We start from the raw sequence: 22,231 nt of genomic DNA, 5'->3' as shown, positions 1-22,231 counted from the left end.
GTAATATGTGTTTGTATATTTAATTGTTTGTCGTAATTTCTGGTTTTCCTGATTCTCTTTCTGGTAGAAAAGGGAGGGGGGATTGTATTTAATATAGTGGCCATATAATAAGTAAGCATAATTGAGGGGCTGGGTGCAAGAAGGACATTTTAGAGGATGTGTCCTTTTTGAGTAAAATGCTTTATTGTGTTCTCTGATCTGTTATGCATATGATCACCAAGTTGTAGTTCAATACTGTGATCATAGAGGTCAGGAGTACATGGCATGCATAGATCACATTATTACGGTTTGAATTTTCAACATCAATTTTCTCAAAACCTGCATTTGAGAGAAGTGCCTTTCTTGCATCCAACCCCACAATTTGAGACGAAAATGTAATAATTTTGGTCATCCACAACAAAGATGGTCCATACAAATGCGAAGAAGGAGAAAATACAAAACTTCCCAACATGAACACAGTTCTTAGTAGACATAAGTATTGCTGATTCAAACCCAGCTGAAGACATTCGATTTTTAGGTGGAAGACATTCTAAATGTGGTTACCATAGGTTGAGGAAGTAAGAATCTTTGTCTCTATAAATAAAATTCTAGCAAAATACAATTTCTGACCTGCAGACAAGATCGCAGTTGGGGTTTTTCTCAAGGTTCTCCTGTTTCCCCATGTTAGGTATTGTCATTCCATCTGATCTCCAGTTCGGTATCATTCCACAGTATTCCCCGAATGCTGGCTGGTGACACATGGATGGAGCTGGTCTAGGGATGAATGGTTTTGTCTGCTCGAAACTTGTATACATAATGGATTTCAGTGTAGTCAGCCAGTGTTGGAATATGCCTGAGTAAGAGTAATAGATATTGTAGGTCACAGTGCTGGATCATAGTGCACCACTCCCCCCATTTAATTAATTAATAATTCATATCTATAACTGCCACTACTGTATTCTCAACTCATGGCAATAGATGCCACCACAATAACGATATGAAGTACACAAATGGAAGATAAGTATCAATTAAGCTGAGACAGTTGAGTGCCATTGACTTGGTTGTTGGATGCCCGGCTTTGGTAACCAGCCCACTGACTTTGCAACATCCATAAAGTTTCAATATAGGCCTAGTGTAGTGCATTTCGCATACCAGGTGTTTGTTTACTCAAAATAAATGAGGGAGAAAGTAATAGCGAATTGTTTAGACGAGGTATAGATTGAACATTTTCTATTGCTGATGATGAAAACGGAAATCACAATATTTGTTTACTGTCCACCGAGTTAGCTCTGTGGTAGCATGTCTACCTCCAGATTAGCCAGCCTGGGTTTGATCTCAGGCAGGGTCAGAAATTTTCATGTAAAATTTCTACCTTAAGACTAGGAGAGATGGCGATGCACAACTTCTAATCACTAAATTGTGCACCAGTATGCCTGAGTTAAATCCCAAATCTCTCCGCAGTGCATATGAAGAGAAGGCATATGTCACTGTTGATAGTGATTCATCCATCAGATGGGGATGTTAAGCCTGGTGGCCCCCTGGTGCTATTCGACAGGAGTAGGCTATCTGCCGGCACGGGGTTTCCCTTTCTCCCTTCCTCATCATCATCACCACTAGACCTCGGACTTTTAGGGCCTAAAAATCTTAAATTAGGTACCTAAAATAGGTTCTATCACAAATCAAAATAGGTTCTAAAATTACAAAAATAGGTGAACAAAAAATGACATTATTTCATTTCTCATTACAAATTAGCCGAAACATTTGACATTATTTCATTGTACATGTCCATAATTAGAGCCAGAGTAAACAACTAACACCTTTTCTAAGTTTTCCATTGAGAAACTGCATCACTTCTCAGATAACGCCATCTTATATGCCAAAAATGAGCGTTCCATATCAACTGATGACACCAGAGCATATTTAAATGTTGGTATTAGATGCAAGGGAACAGCACATTCATGTTCAGGTGTTTTGCCAGCCAAGATGTCAGCAACTGTGCAGAGAACTGTCAGTCCTGGGTTTTTTTGAAGCACTGATTTGAGTTTTTCAGAAACTTTTTCATCAACATAACCAGGAACCAAGTTGATTTTTTCTGTCACCTCTTCTACTGTATCAATCCCAGTTGCATGTAGACCGGTTTACCTGAAGACACTAGAGCATTAATAGTGGGGACCAGAAATACATAATGTGATTTGATGAATGCAATATCCCGGCAATTGTTGGGTCCTGCAGAAGTTTTTTAGCTGAAGTAATGCTCACTGCATCCTCCCCCAGTTTCAAAACAAAGTTCTTAATGTCCTCCTAATGCTTGCTGTAATATTCCATGGCCTGTAACCATGTTCCCCATCGGGTAAGAATAGGTTCTGGTGGAAGTGGCACATTGGGAACTTGTTCTCGAAATAATTGAATCCTCATAGGTGATTTATTAAAAACCTTTTTAATTGTGGAAACAAGCTTATTCACTTATGGATATTCAAGCTGTATCATCTCAGCTACGCGATTCATGGCATGGGCAAGACAAGTAATATGGAGCAAGGCAGGGTAAAATACTTTAAGTAATTTAATGGCAGCAATCATGTACGGGGCTGCATCAGTTAGATTACTAGCTGCGATTGTTGTCAAGGCACAACTGACATACAGAATTACACAGCGTTTCCATATTACCAACTGTAGAAATTGGAAAATGTAAAATTAGGTAAAAATAGTTTCTAACGTGAAATTAGGTATTTTTAGGTTGTATAGGACCACCATTTTCGAACATATATTTCCATAATTCGTATATATACAACTTTTCTTTTGTATATATCATGAGGAACAAAATAGGTTTATACCTAAAATCCGAGGTCTAAATTCATCACCCATTCCATACACTACACTACACGAACAGTTACACATACACTCACCCTAGTACACAACATAACTCTCAACAGATGCACATCATGTACAACGTGGCCCGCTGTAGTGTTGTGCAACTAGAAAATGGGTCACAGTCCTGCCAACCATCCGCTATATGCGGAACCCGAATCACGTAAAGTGAAGTCGGTAGGCATTGGATATATACATATTTGTTTACTCGATTTTTTGTAGTATAACGGGCACGAAATTCAGTAACAGGCAATTACTGAAACTTACATAACATATGTACTACGAAAGAAAAATTGATTTTCAATAATGCTGTTATCAGTTTAAATTCAGAGAGAGAATCTAGCAATGGTACAGTGTCTTCGATGATTACTAGACATCGGATTTTTAGGCACTAAAAATTGCAGTTTTAGGCGCCTAAAATAAGCTCAAAATTTGTAAAATTAGGCTCTATTTTAATGAAAATAGGCATTTTAGGCATATCAAGGTATCATACTTATTTCTTTCACTGAAATTTTTAGTTATGCACTAAAATACGCACAAAAAAGTATGTTTAAACATTAAAAAAGAATACTATATTATATTTATAAACAGAGCTGCACAAATTTAATATATTGAAACTAATGAAATAATGATTATTGATATCAAGATTACTCATTTTAAGTTATTGAAATTCAGTTCCATGCTCAGACTTTATTATAATTATCTGCACAGTACACCATCAGAATTTTTTCTAAATTCTCCACAGTTAACCTTTGCCTTTTGTCACTGAGAATCATTTTGAAAGCAGAAAAATTTCTTTCAACCGAAACTGATGTGAGAGGCGCAAATTTTAAATTAGGTACAATAGAAACATCAATACTTACTGGAACATTTACACTTTCCCCCGATATCACTCTTGATACTTTTTCCAACAATGAAAATCCTACATTCTTATTTAATACGTTGTCCCACTTATTTTTAACTTCTTTCCCAGTTTCGCCCAAAGCAGAATGTATGTTCACTTGAGCTTCCTTTACTATTGCTATATGGCTACAAAGAGATTGTTTTTCACGTTCTAATTGTTCAATGCTTGCAGGTATGAAAGAAAAGTTTGATGTTATGTAGGCAATATCATTTTTCACTCGTGAGTCATTCAGACAATCTTTCACTGCTTTCACACATGCTGCACTATCAGTTTCAGGTAATTTATCAATAACTGTGACCACTTCTTTAAAATACTTAGAATAATACACCACTGACTGAATCCAGGTTCCCCATCGTGTAACAACCGGCTGAGGTGGGAGTGGGATATCTGGAAAGTTCTCTCTGAATATTGAAATCCTGGATGGGGCTTTACAAAAACATTTTTTTGTGTTAGAAATAAACGAATTGACAAGAGGAAATCCATTCCGGATTGTTTCAGAAACCCTGTGAAGGCCATGTGCTAGACAGGTTAATGCGTGAGGTTAGGATAAAATGTTTTAAGAAGTGGAGCTGCAGCAACCATGTATGAGGCAGCATCAATACAAAACAACAGAACTTTAGAATCGTCTATATTACCTGAAGATAAAGACTGTAGGCCTTTATTTACAAAATAAGCAATGGCTTGGCTATTCACTTTCGAAAGTTCCGTAACACATACGAGGTGTGGAATCGAAGGTCCATCAGGACTAAGTTTTCCTACTACCATATTTGCTATATACCTATTCATAGGATCTGAGGTTTCATCCACAGAGACCCATATGTAAGAATCACCTATATCCTCCCGAATGGAAGCTAAAGTTTCATTGTATATTCTGTCTAAGTAATTTTTTCTTAGGGTCGACTCAGATGGGATATTTTGTTTGCAGTATTTTTGTAAAAACTGTCTTAAAACCGGATTTTCAATTGCATTCCAGGGAATGTTAGCAGCAACAAACGCTCTGGTTAAATCAGCATAGAAATTGCTGCTGGGATTGGATGAAGTAGGCTGTGTTAGTAAAGTTTGTTGCAGTTGATTTTTCTGCTGAGCTTTAGCCTTATGAGCCGCTCCTTGCACATGCTGCTTTAGGTGGCACTTCTTTTCTTGCGAAATCTAAAAATGTAAAGTAAACTGAATTAAAATAAAATCCTAATTGTTGTATTGCCGTATTTCTATCACAAAGTTAGTGGGTTCGAAGAATCAAAATTTTAACGACCTGCAAATACTTTAACTATCGGAATTTAAAAGGGTAAAGTGTAGTGGTCTTAAAAAGAATTATACCTCAGGATAGCTCAGTCAATGTATAAATATTATAGGCCTACTCATTAAAATTAATAGAATTTATATATTTCAACTATTGTTACATACCTGTTTGCTACAAATCTTGCAGAATATTATTTTTCCATCATAAGTGAATTCTGAATATTCTGTTAGCCATTGCCGGATCAATGTAGATTTTGCATTTATATTTTTCGGCATTATCGCGTTAAACTTCACAGGAAAACGTCCTACCGCTCAAAACTTCTCAACACAAATAAGGTGAGGGAAAGAGCAACTGTTAACGAGCATTCAAATGAACCGTTGTTACTGAGATTCAATTGGACAAAAATACAAAGTTCCACTTATTGTTGCATTTCCTGGTAGTGTTAACACTAGGAGGGCCATTCTTTTAAATATTTTGTAACGGTTTACCCTACTAATTCGCAGTTTTACGACTTTTCATAAATATTTCAAAAATACTCTTTCTCCAAAAATTGTGATTTTATGACACTCTGAAGGGCAGTACAGCTAATCGGTTTCAGACCGAAAACAGTCATTTTTATAGTATGGTATATCTCTGAATCGGTAGCAGCACATGTTGTGATTGTTGCCTGCTTCAAAACTTAGGTTGGTTCTTTGTCGGCATTTATGCCTCCAAACATGTTAAATTCGGTGAAATCTATTGCGAGTGTCGTGAGATTCAAAACATTTTGTTTCCTTTATCAATGGTTTCATGGCCGGTGTGAAGCAAACTTTCCACTTTTTAAATGCCTTAAATTTCGCAGTGAATGCATGTATAAATTATAAAAAGTAAGAGTAAAATGCAAAACTTGACAGTGAGTTAGGCATTTTTAGGCGAATATTAACAAATTAGGCTCTAATAACCGTTTTAGGGCATTTTAGGGCACTATAAAACTCTTTGAATACCTTTCAATTTCCATGAAACACAATATTAATAATTATTTTTACTTTTCTCCTAAAGAAACAAAATAGGCATTTGCCCTAGAATCCGATGTCTGATGATTACACAGAATATATTCTCACGTTTCCTTCTTCCCTTGCTGTCCCATCACAACCCTACAGTATGTTCATTTATAAGTTAATGGTATTCTGCATAATTGAATCAAGCCATAAAAAAATTCTTGAGCCATACCTAAAAGTTTGTTCCTCTACACTTATTTCATATTATGAATATAATATTTCATATTATTCCATTTGCAGAATTGGACTAATTTTGTAATGCTGTTTAATATGGAGAATTGTAAGGAATGATTTGTCGTTTTTCAATTATGGTTAAAAAGTGACTATTTTTTCCTCAGTTTTAGTACAGTCTGAATTCCTTGTATCAAGAAATTATGGGACAAGCTAGTGTTAGATAACAGATTTTTCCGGTTAATTGGAAAATAATTTTGTAGGTTAATTAAAGACATATTGGTACATTTATTCAGAGATGCTACCATCTTGCAACTGCTATTTCCAAACCTATAGTCGGCCTGGTTTGCGAAGTTGGTATAGTGCTGGCCTTCTATGCGGGTTCGATCCAGGGCCAGGTCGATGGTATTTAAGTGTGCTTAAATTCGACAGGCTTATGTCAATAGATTTACTGGTATGTGAAAAAACTCCTGCGGGACAAAATTCCGGCATACTGGCGATGCTGATATAACCTCGGCAGTTGCAAGCGTTGTTAAATAAAAAAACATAACATAACATTCCAAACCTACATAGATCACTAACTAGCTATTTCAGAAGCTTTAGGGACTGAGACCATGAATTAGATGTGTGGCTCGTGACAGGATCATCTTGCCTGTGAGAAACTGCACATGCATGGAATGCGTGGACTTAGTTAACGAAAAACTTAAACTAATCAAATCTAACCTTCGTAAATGCAAGAAGTGTAACTGGAGCACAAAGGGAGCTTTTTGATTTGATCTGGAATGTGCACGCGAAAATAAATCCAGATAAGGACCACGCTGACACTGCATGAGAGATCCGTGCATGCGCCACAGCCAAACTGTTCCTGTTGCGAGCCCCTCCTTGAATTAGCTGTTCACCATTTTGTCGAGTGGTCAAGAAAGTATGTATTACTCCCGCAATAGCTGTTTGTGCACCCTAAAGCAGCACATAACATAGGAATTTTGTGATAATGTCACATTCAGTATGCATACTGCACATCTATATAACATATAACATAAGTCTGTTTAGTCAACACAGGTTCCTGCCTATTTTAAAAATGGCGACTTCCGACCTCACTTCCCAATACAAAGTTAGCAATCTAATTAGATGTGAAATCGACACTTTATGCATCAAAAAGTGGCACATGCTGTCAACATTTTGTGTTGTCATGCTCAGTATGTACTGTATACTGCACATCTATAGAGCACATAACAGAAATCTTTGGAGTCAACACAAATTCTTGTCCACTTTAAAAATGGCGGCTTCTGGCCTCATTTCCTGAGTTGAAGTTAGTGATTTAGATGGCTGTTTCTTTGTTTCACTTGTGCGCACATTGATAATACTGATATTTGGCAGTGATAGCTTCAAGTGTCTCATTAAAAATGTAGGTTGGTACTTCAATTTGCAACTTATTTACTGGCCCGATCTTGTATTTTCATTTTCATTTTTTGTTGTTCAAAAGTGCCGTGTCCACACCTGTGGAATAATGGTTAGTGAATCTCCCCACAAAACCAGGTGGCCCGGGTTCGATTCCCGGTCGGGACAAGTTACCTGGTTGAGGTTTTATCTGAGGTTCCCTCTCAACCCAATATGAACAAATGCTGGGAAACTTTCAGTGTTGGACCCCAGAACTCATTTCACCAGCATTATCACTTTCATCTCATTCAGCCTCTAAATAACCTGAGATGTTGATAAAGCGTCATAAAATAACCAACTAAAAATAAGTGTCGTTGTTTTGTAATTGTTGGTTATTTGAGTGCCAGATACGAGAGATTCCACTGTATAATGTAAAGTAATTTCTTTCTGCAGATTGTTATTCCGTTAGATATCAAAACTAAATGATTACATTAAAAGATTAATGGTGATTGCAACTGCAAACATTTGATGTTTTGTTAAAGGCCTTCACCTGAGATCCACTTCCCAGTTCATCTATATCAGACTCGCATCTTTTACCCGACATCCCATCCAAATATGGGGCTGGACTCAGTGCATAGCTCGCCTGGCATCCATCATTAAGGTTAATGTTACCAGCAACAGAGATTTCAAACATCAGCACAAGGGTAGCAATCGTGCCCACTTGCTATGACTCTTAGTCAGATTTCCATGCCTCTCTTCTCTACATAATAGGAGAGATTGACAGGGCGGACGTGGTGCATGGCTGACTGGCATAAGGGTGATGCTACCAGTGACTGATGCTGTCATCCATCAGCACAGGGATAGCGAAACAAGCCTGCCCCCCAGTATCTCTGACAAAGAGGATTCTGTACTTACACTATTTCCCTACCTAAACTGAGAAAGTTAATGAGGCTGGGCTTGGAGCATAGCTCAGCCAGCATCCAGCATTAAGGATGTTGCTGCCAATGGCTAATGCACACTTGTTAGCATTAAGGTAGCAATCATGCCCATCTTCATAGTCACAGCTCTTTAACCCTCCCCATCTTGTTGTCACTAGTATCCAAAGGTGATTCTTAATAGAAATAATGTCTTCTTTTTCAGTAGAGGCTAACATTGTTATAGAGTCAGTATAATGAGCCTGTGAACTTGATCTCCTAATTGAGATTACTCATCCTGCCTGTGGTTTTCAGGTGGTTTCCCGAAAGTATAAAGACAAATGTCGAAATGAGTCCTTTTAGAAATGGGCTATACTCACTCATATCTCTTTTGAATTTCCAAATTATGGTGTTCATTTCACTTCAGCTGACATTAAAAAGATGGCTCTGGCACAGCAGCATAAACAGTAATCTCTCTTTCATGCATAGGTTGTTGCAGTGAGGGATGCGATAATCATTGATGTTCTTGATGTTTCTATACTTGCTGATATGTGCTTGACTGATTCTCCCTCTCTCCTCTTGACATGTACTCTGTAAAATCCAACTTTGCCTAACTCCCTGAAATGGGATGGTGCAAATGGAGTGATACATGGCCTTCAGACAAGAACCCTTGCAAGGACCCGAACTTGTGTACCTTTTAAATTAATTGTACTTTTTAAGTTAATTTTTCTCTCTATACCACATTTATTCTTGATGCTGACGTGTGTGTGATATAATGTGATCAAATTATATGGGTCATTCCATCATTCCGGACATGACGCTGGGACTACATTTTTTGGATTAAACGCATTAATTACATTTATTTCTGTGATATTTTTTCGGAGGAACAACATTGCAGATATTCTTGAATCTGCCCTCTTTTGATTGAGACAAAAAAAAAATAGTTTTTATGATGAGATAGCGAAGAAAATTGGAGTCAATCTTTCGTTCCGGACATGACGCATTTCAGACATGCTTACTTTCCCTTTTGGAAACCCTAAATCTCTGAATTTTTCTCTCTTATACCACATTTATTCTTGATGCTGACGTGTGTGTGATATAATGTGATCAAATTATACGGGTCATTCCATAATTCCAGACATGATGCTGACTACATTTTTTTGGTTTAACGCATTAATTACATTTATTTCTGTGATATTTTTTCGGAGGAAAAACGTTGCAGATGTTATTGAATCTGCCCTCTTTCGATTGAGACAAAAAAAAAGTTTTTATGACGAAAATTGAGGTCAAACTTTCGTTCTGGACATGATGCATTTCAGACATGCTTACTTTCCCTCTTGGAAACCCTAAATCTCTGCGAAATTTTAAAGATTTTTCAAATGAAAAAATAGGGGATGTTACTCATTCTTCAAGGTTTATTTTAATACTTTCGGAACTTTATACCAAGAAAATTTCGCCAGAAAATAAATGAAATGTGTGTTCTGGACATGACAGGAGAAATTTGTTCCGGACATGACGTCCGAAAAATGCCCCTACAAAAGTTATAAAATTCTATATATTTCTTAACATCCTGAGATTACACTAACAATGTGAAAAACCTGACTCAGGTGTGTACAATTAAAAAAAAACACTTTTGTTAACAAATTAGGTACTTCAAATGAATCATTGACGTATGAATTTTAATTACTTTCAATACATAATTAATTGTATTATTCTCAAATTTCAGGACTACAAATTCACTGTAATTGTTACGGCTTATTTTATTTAAAATATAACGAGACTGGTTTTAAGTTCACTTTTCAAATATTAACCTACTTAACATTACTTGAAATACCAGATATTCATGTTTTTGCATTGAGAGATATGTTTTAACAGTACAATACCTCCTATAACTTATTTCTATAGGTTCAATATGATGGAGTTTGTGTCGAAAATATTTGTCTCACTTTTTCCCACAGTGAGCGAGGTGTCAGTTGCATTAACCTTTGACTTTCCCTTCGGTGTTAAGCATAATATTTATCCCTTTGGTTTCTGATGACACAAGTCTCGTGCATGCTTCTTCAAAACAACGGTAGTTGTTTGTAAGCCTCTTCACCATTTCCCCCACTCCGTCTACAGCACCCTTGCGATGGCCACTAAAAAACTCTTTAAGTCAACATTGTGCCTAGGGTTTATAGTTGTCAAATATTGGTACATGAAATTGAACTGCTGTTTTAATTGTGAGGCAGCTCCATCGAGAAGAAATTAAATGTTTTAATGTTACTCTATTATTTTGAATTCAAGGTTTGTGATTGTGTAGTCAATGAACAAAGATACTGCAAACTTGTCATAATCCGACACTATTATGTAATTTACTTTCTATCATTCAGCCACACTATGGTTGTGAAAATTGAAATTTGATCCTGATACCAGTGTGCAATTTGTACCTCATCTTGGTATTGGACTGTGAAATTTTCCGTGAAATCTACCTGTATTACCACGTTTCACTATCAGCACAGTTACGAATTTTCCTTAAATGTAATGACTACCACTTTGTCACAAACCAGTGAACAATGCATGACCTTGTGCAGTAACGTTTTCAATATATCCACGACCTCGCATAAAGTACTATTTCTTGCTACTTTTACTGTTTTCCATCTTTAAATACTTGGCAGTTCTTCCAAATTAACATATGTATCGACACAGGGTTGGCTATATTTATACTATTAAAACTGAAGTGCTAGTTTAGCAGAAATGTAACCATTTGAGATTGAGCACCATTTTTTTCTGCTTTGACGGTTACTTCGCTCATACACTACCCCTAAAATGTTTGGAGGGCCACCCCTGTCGTTGGTTGGTGGGTTCATTCGACCTAGCTGGGAGGATTATCAATGTAAGTCTACCGACCTTTTCCCTTGTTTCCAGTAAGGGGATGCCTCACATGCCATTACGGGTCAGCATGTCAATAATTGTCGTGGTTCTTCTGTATGGAGGTGTTGGTCCTCCTCTTCCCACATTGGGACTATTCTTAGCTTCTCACCTCTTCCAGCTTGCCTGATTTGGTCGGCTGGTTCATTGGATACTAAGCCCCCCCACCCCCACCCCCCACCTTCACTGCGGCAAGGTGATAGTCACGAATGCCAAAAAGGGCTGTGGTACTATTCAAAAATCTGCTACACAATTATCCTATTATAAAACAAAAAGAATAATTACTTCACAATATCACAAAATTATAACAAATCATCATCTCCATATTTCCAAAAATAAAAGGTGGGAATCTGTCTCAACCCAAAACATCCCTGGATACCCAAGGAAGAATGCAGTTGCAATGTTTAGACTGTTTACGGGCCATGACTGCTTGGCCAAGCATCTCCACAAGATTGGAATATTTCCTTCGCCACTTTGCCCCTTATGTGATCTTCAAGAGGAAATGGATCAAAATCATCTTCAATACTGCCCAGCCACTATCAACTTGACGTCCTTGAGTGAAAAGTACTGGAAAGCAAGAGAATTAATGAGTTCGTTGTCAGAAATTCAGCATCAGCAAACAACAACAACATATTTATACTATTAAATTTTCAATGTTTCTGTGCCTGTTTGTGGGGTCCAGACTGCCTTTGGACAGTTGACTAAACAACAATATCGGAAACTTGCAAAAGACAGGGCAATAAAAAAAGAGGAAATTGTGAGAAAAAGTGCAAAAATAGATGTGCTATTTAAAAAACAAACACAGCCAGCTTGTTCCAGTTCGAGTCCAGGTACATCCGAGTGTAATAATGTGGCTAACAGTAGGTACCAAAAACAGCGGAGTGTGTGGTTTATCTGAGTCAGGCGTTTCCGATATTAGAAACAGTAATAATAACGCGGAATCAATTAGGCCTATTTCAATTGATCCAACTGACGCATATAGGGCGAAATAAGGGGCGGAAATATTTTTCTCTGCCTAGAGGCGCCAAGTAGCTAGATTCGCTCCTACCTCTTTCGAATTTCCTAATATGTTGTTCACTTCACTTCAGCTGGCAGTAAAAAGATTTGACTTTGGAGCAGCATTAGTACCAGCTAAATACAGAGTTTGGAACAGCAGTCTAGTTAGCTATGAAAGTAAGTTGCTGTCTGGCAACCTCGCCACCGAAAGTCTCTTTTCATATTGCAATACAGATGTAAGAGGTCAACAAACTCAGTGTACGCATACTACTTCGCGCTCCCTTCTCTAGCTACAACATTGCAATGTTGATTGCATCATTCAGTGGCTTGAAATTAGTGGTTTTTAATTAAATTTACACGTAAACTGCCCACATTATTGAAATGATTCTTTATTAGATTTTCTATCGATTTGGACAAAAATCACGATCCAATTCGTAATAGTTACCGAATAAGAGGGTGTTAAACATTTGGGGGGGGGGGAAACATTTTTTTTTTCTGAGAAAACTACGAACTTTCCACCAATATGGTATTACAGTTTTTTGTTACATACAACATGAGCTATTCGCTCTGAAAATCTGCAAGGCTATTTCACTTCTACCCTGTATATGTTTCATCAATGTGTTCTTCACTCATTTCTATATTAAAAATCACTTTACACATTTCATATACTGTCTCCAAGATTTCCGTTTCTTTTTCGTGACCCATTTCTTCTACACCAAAAATTATTAGCAAGCTGCGGATTTTTAGGCACTAAAAACAGTTGAAATAGGCAGGCAAAATAGGCATTCAAAATTCTAAAATAGGCATTTAAAAAGGCACTAACAAATTTCTAATTCTTAATGGCTAACACGACCATAGAGTAGCATTATACACTACTTTCTATAGGAATGTCATTATAGCAGTGAATAATTAAATATTCGTCAAAATATTGTAATGAGAACTGATGTTTATTGTCTGTAAGAATGTTCTTAAATTGGGAGAAACTGCCTTCCACTTCACATGAAGTGATAGGGCAATACTTCAGGGATCCAATCTCAGCTGGGGACCAAACCAGTGGGAACGCAGTAATGTCAATGTATTTTCCAATCAGTGCTTCTGATGACTTTTACTTTGGCATATCTCCATGGTATACCTCACGTATTACAGCAGAAAACTCAACTCCATACTCAATTCACAAACTCACAAAACGGATACACAGTTTAAAACAACTACCCTAGTCAACAACCACAATGATTCATGCGGCTTTCGAAATATATTTTTTCTTATTGGTTGATTTTAAATTATTCGAATTTCTCCACGCTCTGCTGGCAATAAAACATAACACACAGAATTATCGATAGTTCTATATCACTTCCCTCTGCTAGATAAAAAAGAAACAAATTACAGATTCAAAAAATATCGATAAAATGGTCAGCAAATTCAAGTATAATATATAATACGGATATTTAGGTAACTTTTAGGCATTTATAAGCAAATAGACATTTACAAGTGAAATAGGCAATTATAGGCACTATAGAATTCGCATATAATACTCACAATGTCTTAAAATGGATATGTAACCTAAAATCTTCTGTCTTCAGTTTAAGGATTAAAATAGGCATATAGGCATAAATCCACAACTTAATTATTAGATTCCTTTTCCTCATTGTATTCAAAATCACTCATTTTCTTTTTTAATCGATTATTCTCATTTTGCAAACCCTCCATCTTCATATTTACGTTTTTTACCTCGAGTTTTAAATTATCCAGCTTGATTTAAAAACTGTACATAATATTTTATGAGAATCACTCATATTATTATTATTATTATTATTATTATTATTATTATTATTATTATTATTATTATTATTATTGTTGCTTTTCGTCTCAGGTTTGTGGAAGCAGGGAAAACAGTGTAGCTATTAAAGATAAACTTTGAAGCCTGAATTTCATATCCAATGTTTCTGTTTCAGCCGGCTCATGTGAAGGCCTGTTTTCTGGGTTCTTCCCTCACAATTCCCATCACAGATGGAAAACTAAATCTCGGCACCTGGCAGGGGATCTGGCTCTGTGAACATCGAGACCACGCTGGGTCGCGCAAGGTGGTAATCACGGTTAACGGTTGCCTCAGAGACTCTAGTCGAAGTCCGCTGAGTCCTGTGTCACCAATGGCCTCCACAAGTAGTTAAGGGTCTCATACATTCCATACATTGTTAGCTACATAACAGCATTCCTGGCTGTTTAATTGAAATGGGGTAATGGTAATGAAAAAATGGGCTCTTTTGCCCTTCCGATGAGGAGTATGTAGAGAAATCGAAACAACGATGTTTCATTCAATCTGGGATAAGTTGGGTTCCGTTTGAGAATAGTGTGTTGCCCCATTGTGGTATAGTCTAACACATACACACACTCACATTATACATATACACAAACAAAGCCAGTGGTCCATTAACATGCTCAGCCAGGTGACAAAGAGATGTTGCGAGTGAAAGATACTTGGGAAACCCGAGTTTTTCCTCGTGATACGAGCGCATGCCACTGCACCATCAAGAGAAGACGAGAAGAGGAAGCATTTTTAACTTACTAAATGGGTTCTGTTTCTTGCTAAGCAAGAGATGTAACCAGTAGCTGGGAAAGGAATCGTCAAAAGATTTGGCCTTTCACTGCCACAGCACAAGATGTATACTTTATTTTGTGAAACACAAATAATAAAAATAAAACTGTACGTATGTACTGTATTTGGCTTTAATGATGCATACCACTGTATGATAAGAAAGCAGTTACGTATGTTAGGATCCTTCCACATATTTGCAAAAAAACAAAAACCAAACAAAATATTTAAATGTTTTCTACACTTGCATTATCAAGCCCTAAGTATCGCATCAGATCATAAGAATTATTACTTATAATTGCATTCTTCACTAACTTCTATCCTCTGTGTCACTGTCACAATAATGAATCTTTTGTTAACTGTTCTGACGATTTAGTTGTCATTTATTGCAATGTCATTTTTGCTCACTGTGCAGATTTTAACAAACATAGAGCACACATGGGTGAATGTTGCTAGAGAATGTTTTATATTGCCAGGGTTCATTTCGTGTTTGGTTTGCTGCAAGCTCGAAACGAATGAAGAAGAATAATTCCTTCGTACCTGATACTTTAATCCCAATGATGATTGTAGGAATTTTGTAACATTTTTCCATACCAGAATGTTGTTGACTTTAAGAAAACGTACTCTTTTTCTAATAGAAATGTAGTGTATCCCAAACATGGTGGTGGTGTCACTGCTGTAACTTGCGATACACTGCCACTTTAATTTGAAAAAAAGACGTACAAGCACAGTAGCCATTACAAACCTTCCATCACACTGAACATTTTGTGACAAGCAAAGGCAACAGAACTGCAATGTGAAACTTTAATTCGATTCTGTAATGCTCAGGAGCATATTTGGTTTATCTTGATGCCTCAAGATACATATTACTGCTTTTAGGTATCTCCTTTGTAAGTTTAGCGACTTTTTCCTATGTGATGTTAGCTTTCGTTTGAAAGTAAGGAGTAATAATGATAGTCACAAGTAGGGGTCTTCCACATTGTATAGTAATCATATTGTATGATACACATATTTCATACTGTTAATATTATTGCGTCATTTGAAGTTCAGATCCATTGTACTTATATTATTGTTGTGATTATCAACTTTTTTTTTAGAGATCTGTACTTCACATGGCTTGACTTCAGTAGTCTCTATGTAGTTATAGGTACGAAAGAAATAATTATGAAATAAATTATAGGTAGACACAAGAAGGAATCCTACCTCAATTTATAATATCATTTACTTTATTGTATATGTAATAGAATTCAAGATCTGTAATTTTTATGTTATATGCAGTGATCAAAATGGGTAAAGGCAAGCTGGAACAGAAACTGGAAACTTTTAAAATTATTATATATTGTTTTAAGTAAAATTATATAATTTTAATTTATATAGAAAATCTGATATCTTAAAAAATTATAGTAAGAAGGACCTTTAACTTAAATTACTATTCTAGTTCTTTTTTTTTTTTTTTCATTTTAATTTTATGTAGATACCAGTATTATTAAATATTCCATCAATCAACATATTAAGATGAAAGTTGTGTCTTTTAGCACAAGAAGACTGTTCTGAATAGCTATTTTCCATTTTGAGATCTTGCCACATCTGTAATCAACTTATGTGACAATTGTAATAGACTTTTATTTTTCTTTTGTGCAATATGCTATGAATACATTCCTAAATGACAGGGTTTTTTTATACTAACCACACATTTTTGAGCCCTGTCATGTATATATTACATGCAAAGTTTTTGAATATTGTCTTGAGACATCAAGATTGTATATACCAGGTTTTAGAGGAAAGATTTTTTATTATAATCCATTAACTGTAAGGTATGACATAATTGCTATAGGATAGCATATAAAGGATTAACTCGCGTGAACATGTATCTAACTTGAAAGCTTATATGCAGCTCTTTTAATATTATTAAATAGCATTTGTAAATTTTTTAACCAACTTCCATTAATACTAACTGCCAGATTCTTCTTGCATTTTTGGTAAGGAGTGTTGGAACCAGCTTTGTAATTCGAAGGAAAACTTACTCAAAACTTGTTTAATTATAATTGTTATTCTAAATGTGTCAACTATTCGTATGTTCAGTACACTTTTTTTCATTGTTTACATTCTAGTTCAAGTATTTTGGCTTGTTCCAACTCCAAATCTGATTCCGCCATTTTTTCATCTTCAGTTTATTTTTCTATCATGTTTATAGTATAAAGTATTCATATACGAACTGATTAGTTAGAATTTCATAGCAGAATTTATTAATGAAAATTCTGAATTCCACTGTTACAAATTCATAATTTCCATCTGATGAATTCGAATTCTATATAAGACAAGGATATTTTTTTCAGTGTCGTCATATTCTGTGTTGTCTTAGGTAGAAGGCATACAAAATGTCGACACTATGTCAGGTAATCTCACTGTATAATATTAAGAGTTAGTTAAAAATTGGGTACTATTCGAAAATGTCAGTATCACAAGGTATAAAATAATATAGAAAGAAAAATATACTTATATTAATTTTTATAACTCTTATCCGCATTCTTTTATTTAGAATCTTTTTCAGATCTCAGAACAGTTATGTTTTTCTCTTTCTTAGATATGCATTTATTTTTTTAACATGATTTCTATTTAATATTAATTTGCATTGTTATCTACATACACATAACAAAATTCGTTGTGCTATAAAGTTACAGAAGTATTTCATATGAACATTTTGTCACCATCTCCCTTTCTTTTTTTTAATTTAGAGTTAAGGATATTGGTGATTGGTAGTTTTCTTTTATCTAATGGCCCAGGCATCCTCATCTAGGAGTAACGCAGCATAATGGTGCACCTTCAGAGGCAAACTACATAACACCATTTGATTATGATGATGATTGATGGAGAAATGGTAGAATGTCACAAGGAAAAATGGGAGTACCCCGTGAAAACCTACCACCAAGCACTATCAAGGGTGGTAGGTAAGTATTCATAGTTAAGTTCTTCGACATAACGAGGTTGATATGAAGAATTCAATTGTTTACATTTAGAATGGCTTACATTGATTTTCTACAATGTGGATTCAGGCCCAGTTGCTGGAGAATCGAAAATGGAATTTGTGAAGAACAAAGACATTATTTGGAGTAGGTTTTGTCGGAATACTGTCATTTTCCTTGCATTTGTTGGTACATTTCTGTATTAATTGTTGCCACTTTGGTGCAATGTCTTAAGAAAACAAAGTAGTAAAAAATAACTTTGATTCATTATTCCAAGAAGATGCTTGGGTCAAGAAGATCAGCCAAGTACTGACCATTGGATTATTGGATTAAGAAGTAAAAACCAGTGAACAGTATATAAGATTGCTGAATACGCAGTAACAGTGCTGTGTGCTGTCAAGTGTCACAAGTGTTCCTCTTCATATAGCAGTTTTTATAGTTCCTTAATGTAAAATACTGTGCAAATGTTGAATGATTAAATACATTAATTGATGATGTAATCAGATTTAAATAAATTTTATTTTGGTTTCTGTAGTTCACAGAAATGTAATGTTTGCATTTATGTGAAATATAATGCAGCTGATAGCCCGATAATTAACGTTTAAGTTGAATTCTAATACATATTTTGTGTTGTCTGCGTATAAGTACAACATTTAAACTCCACGTGTTCCCAAGATATTTACAATAGAAGTAATAGATAATGTGTGCAACAAAAAAATTCTTTGAGAGATTCATTGAGAGTGTCGTAATCTTGATCATCAAAACTCCAGATGTTCAAGCTGAAAGATATGTCCTGTCTTATGGAACTTTCAGGTTTTATGAAGTTCTGCTACAGTTTGAAAACTCTTGGGTGGGACTGTCAGCTATTGAGAGATTGCATGATCACCTTTAATTTCCATTGAAGTCTTCTTACATTGGGTATGAACTCTCCATATTATAGTCCACTGAGAGAGAATGACAAGATTTTTAAAGCTCCTGACATTGGACTCCTTTCAGTTCCTTAGGTTCTTACCATAGGTATTTGATCATCCTTACAAATTTGTAGAAATTCTTCATTCGTCATTTGAGGGATGCATTTTGCTGCAGTTTCTGGATTAGCAAGGAAACTTAAAGGAGTATGGAATTGAATGGTTCACCTTCGTATACTGATTATTTCAAAAGATACTTAAATTCGATGGCACAGTACTTACATGATCAAAGGCTTTAATGTGAAGTGTATAATGTTAAATATTGGTCTTATTCTTAAGTTCTAAAGAGGATCGAAACACAAAAATACGTTTGTCATTCTTAATTGGTACATTTAAAGAAGAGGAAATGAACTGCAATGAGCTTTACCACGCTTTCCTACAGGATGCAGTGTGTCTCGAGATACAAAGATAAGCATTATAGCATGATGAATCAGACACCACACTGTTTGTGCAATACAATCCCATGCAGCAGCAGTTTCCCGATCAGCTGCTTCTATTGACAGGTGACAGTGAATTACCATACCTTCAAATTAAATTCATTGCTGTCAGTTTGAGCCAGAAAGAAAGATGCTGATATTACATTTTTCCAGTTTTGTTAAGTGGTTCATTAAATTCTTATAGGCAGCCATTCTGTCATCATCCCCCTCTCCAAAAGATCAAATTTAATTACTTTGTCCAAATTTGAATCCATAATTTTTTGTAACAATTGATGCTGTTACTGTGGGGATGATTTTATCCTATACAGGTCTTGGAAATGTCGCAAAATTGTTTTAATTTATAGGAGGACTCAAATTGTTTAAACAGTATTCTGGAAAGTAACAATGCACTTATTATTACACTGTCGTTTTTGTTTTGTTTTGTTTTTCTTGACACATTATTGTGAATGTCATATAAACACAATGTCAACATCACAAATTGTTGTAACACACAACATCGTGCCTTTACCTTAATGAGATTTTCTTTTAGCTTGATTTCTACATAGATTACAGTATTTCAAAAGAAGAGTGAATGTGGCCAAGCAACAATAAAATATTCTGTTTTATCGTTAGTATTTTCAGACATTCTGGAGGCTCTTCTTCACTGTTATATGTATTACTGTTGTCAGGTTATTCTGGCCCATAACTATTTAAAACACAGTGCTGTAAACAGTCAACTAATATTTCCTTGTTAATATCTGATTTAATTCAAGAAATTGTTGTGCAATTGCACTACCTACCTCGCACTACATTTCTACGTTGTTACTTTTTTTTGCTTTCAATACTAAAATAATTTTACTGGATACATAATCAGTCATTCTTTTGTTCTGGTATATTTTCACAAATGCTAGAATCGTCTATTAATAGTTGAAAAACAATTTCCTTACGATTTTTATGTTATACCACTTTGTACTTAGTCTCTTTACTTTTTGGAAGAGGATTACTAAAGTCTGATGTTCAGATGCTAAGTCTGTCTAAAACATTATAATTCACAGTTAGTCTGATAGTAGGAACTTGTTCCTGGTTTTATTGATGGTCTGCGAACATTTGCATTTTACATTAATTTTCTTTTCAGTATTTGACTCACCTTAAAATATAAGCAATGCAAACGAGATCCTTTACTACGACAAAAATATTTTCTCTTTCATAATTCAATCTGTTTCCCATATCTCTTTGGTAATTTACATCGATTTTGGAAACCTATGAAGTTGTATGTTTTTATTTTACACCGCTCAAATTTACTTTTCATTACAGTCATACAATCAGTACAGTGATATTTTTTCACTTCCGTTTAAACACAAATAAAAAGCATGACTTAAAATGTACCAGTAACTAAAACAAAATAAAATGAAATAATAAGAAAGATATGTACTCTGCATTTAGAAGTTCTATCAACACAAATCCATGCATGCTGGCCTTCTGTGATTAGGTTGACCAGATTTTTTATGGGCCAGCATGGGACATCGGCAATTTCAAGAAAAACCACAAATGTGTACCTAGTCACTCTCCGTTAAAATATTGCAGAAAGTACATGTAACAGTAGATACAATGATATATCTTTGCACACTAAATTTGTAGAGTATCTTAACTTTTTTTCATTAAATGCATAAACTTACATAACTCTTAAACATAATTATAGCCACTAAGAATTCAGCTTCAGTACTGATGCATGCATGGAAGTCTTTCACATAATTTCACATTGAACTCTAACACACACATTTTACAAGTACGTGTCTGAAGAATGTATCTCTTGAAGGATCTTTTCATTCCCATACAGCTTCATAGTAAGTTCTTCACATGAGAAATGAAAGTTTGTTTTCACTTGTAAAAAAGTTTTAACTGTTTCAACTTTCATTCTTTACTTTTCATCAGTCCAGATTGAGTTCATTGTGGAGAAAAGTCTTTCAACTGATGAATTACTGGCTGGAGGACACATGAATAATGACACTGTTTTGAGAAGGTTTTGAAATGGAATGGATTTTTTTTTTTTTCATATTGATGGTGGCACAAAATTTCTCATTTTTTGAACTACTTAAAAATGGACGCTGTGGCAGTTCTAATGCTTCCACGTATTGCGAATGCTAAAATGACCAAAGACAAAGATCCTATGTTCTTCTCGAAGAGTGCAGACTATCTCATACTGTGCTCACTGGTTCTTTTGTCTGATAATGAGAACCGTTCAGAAATGTGCATGAATCGCAGTAGTTCCAGTAAAATGTTATTGAAACAAAATCAAAACTTCTGGGGACAAAATTAATTTCCAGGGACAAAAACATTTGCTTCCCGAGGACAGTACTCAAAGCCGGGAATTGTCCCTGGAAATCAGAGACATCTGGTCAGTCTATCTGTGATTCAATGATGCCATGGTCACATCTATTTCCTCTTATCACTGGTAAACCGAGCCGCATTCACAAACAAGAAATATACTGATGTGTACTATCCAACTTTTATATATTTTACGAGCAACATGATTTTTGTGTTTTGGTCTCTCTTAAGGATTTGTGTAAAACTTTGATCAAGCCAACAGAATCTACAAAAAAGTTTGGCATGTTGAGAAAACTGCGTTATATAACTGGTCCAGCACTACTTACTTGTAATAGATAACAGCTGAAGCTTACACGAGGTTGTTTGATTTCTCGTGTCTCTTAATAATTACCAATGCCCATATTATATAAATAACGCAAGAAAGAAAGCAAGCTTTAATGATTATTTAATCGTAATCCAACTAGATGAGTTCTTCTTGTAAACTTTGTAACTGGTGTGTTTATAAGAGTTTTACGATCATGTTTATTTTCTCAGAATGATATTAAACATGTTAACAGTGATAATACAGTTTCTTTATTT

General features: G+C 35.4%; 1 protein-coding gene across 1 annotated transcript in view; it reads left to right on the top strand.

Annotated features, from left to right (window-relative positions):
• Positions 1-20,998, top strand: part of LOC138704820 (UPF0047 protein YjbQ) — a 73,809-nt gene extending 52,811 nt beyond the window's left edge. Inside the window, exon 5 of the mRNA XM_069833106.1 lies at positions 14,343-20,998. Within this exon, the coding sequence (XP_069689207.1) occupies positions 14,343-14,558 (216 nt within the window). The 3' untranslated portion in view covers positions 14,559-20,998. The remainder of the gene's footprint in view (positions 1-14,342) is intronic.
• Positions 20,999-22,231: the final 1,233 nt, after the last annotated feature.

Source organism: Periplaneta americana, chromosome 8 (assembly GCF_040183065.1).
Source record: "Periplaneta americana isolate PAMFEO1 chromosome 8, P.americana_PAMFEO1_priV1, whole genome shotgun sequence".
In the NCBI taxonomy this organism is placed as follows: Eukaryota; Metazoa; Arthropoda; class Insecta; order Blattodea; family Blattidae; genus Periplaneta; species Periplaneta americana.
This window is presented reverse-complemented; position numbering and strand designations above follow the sequence as displayed.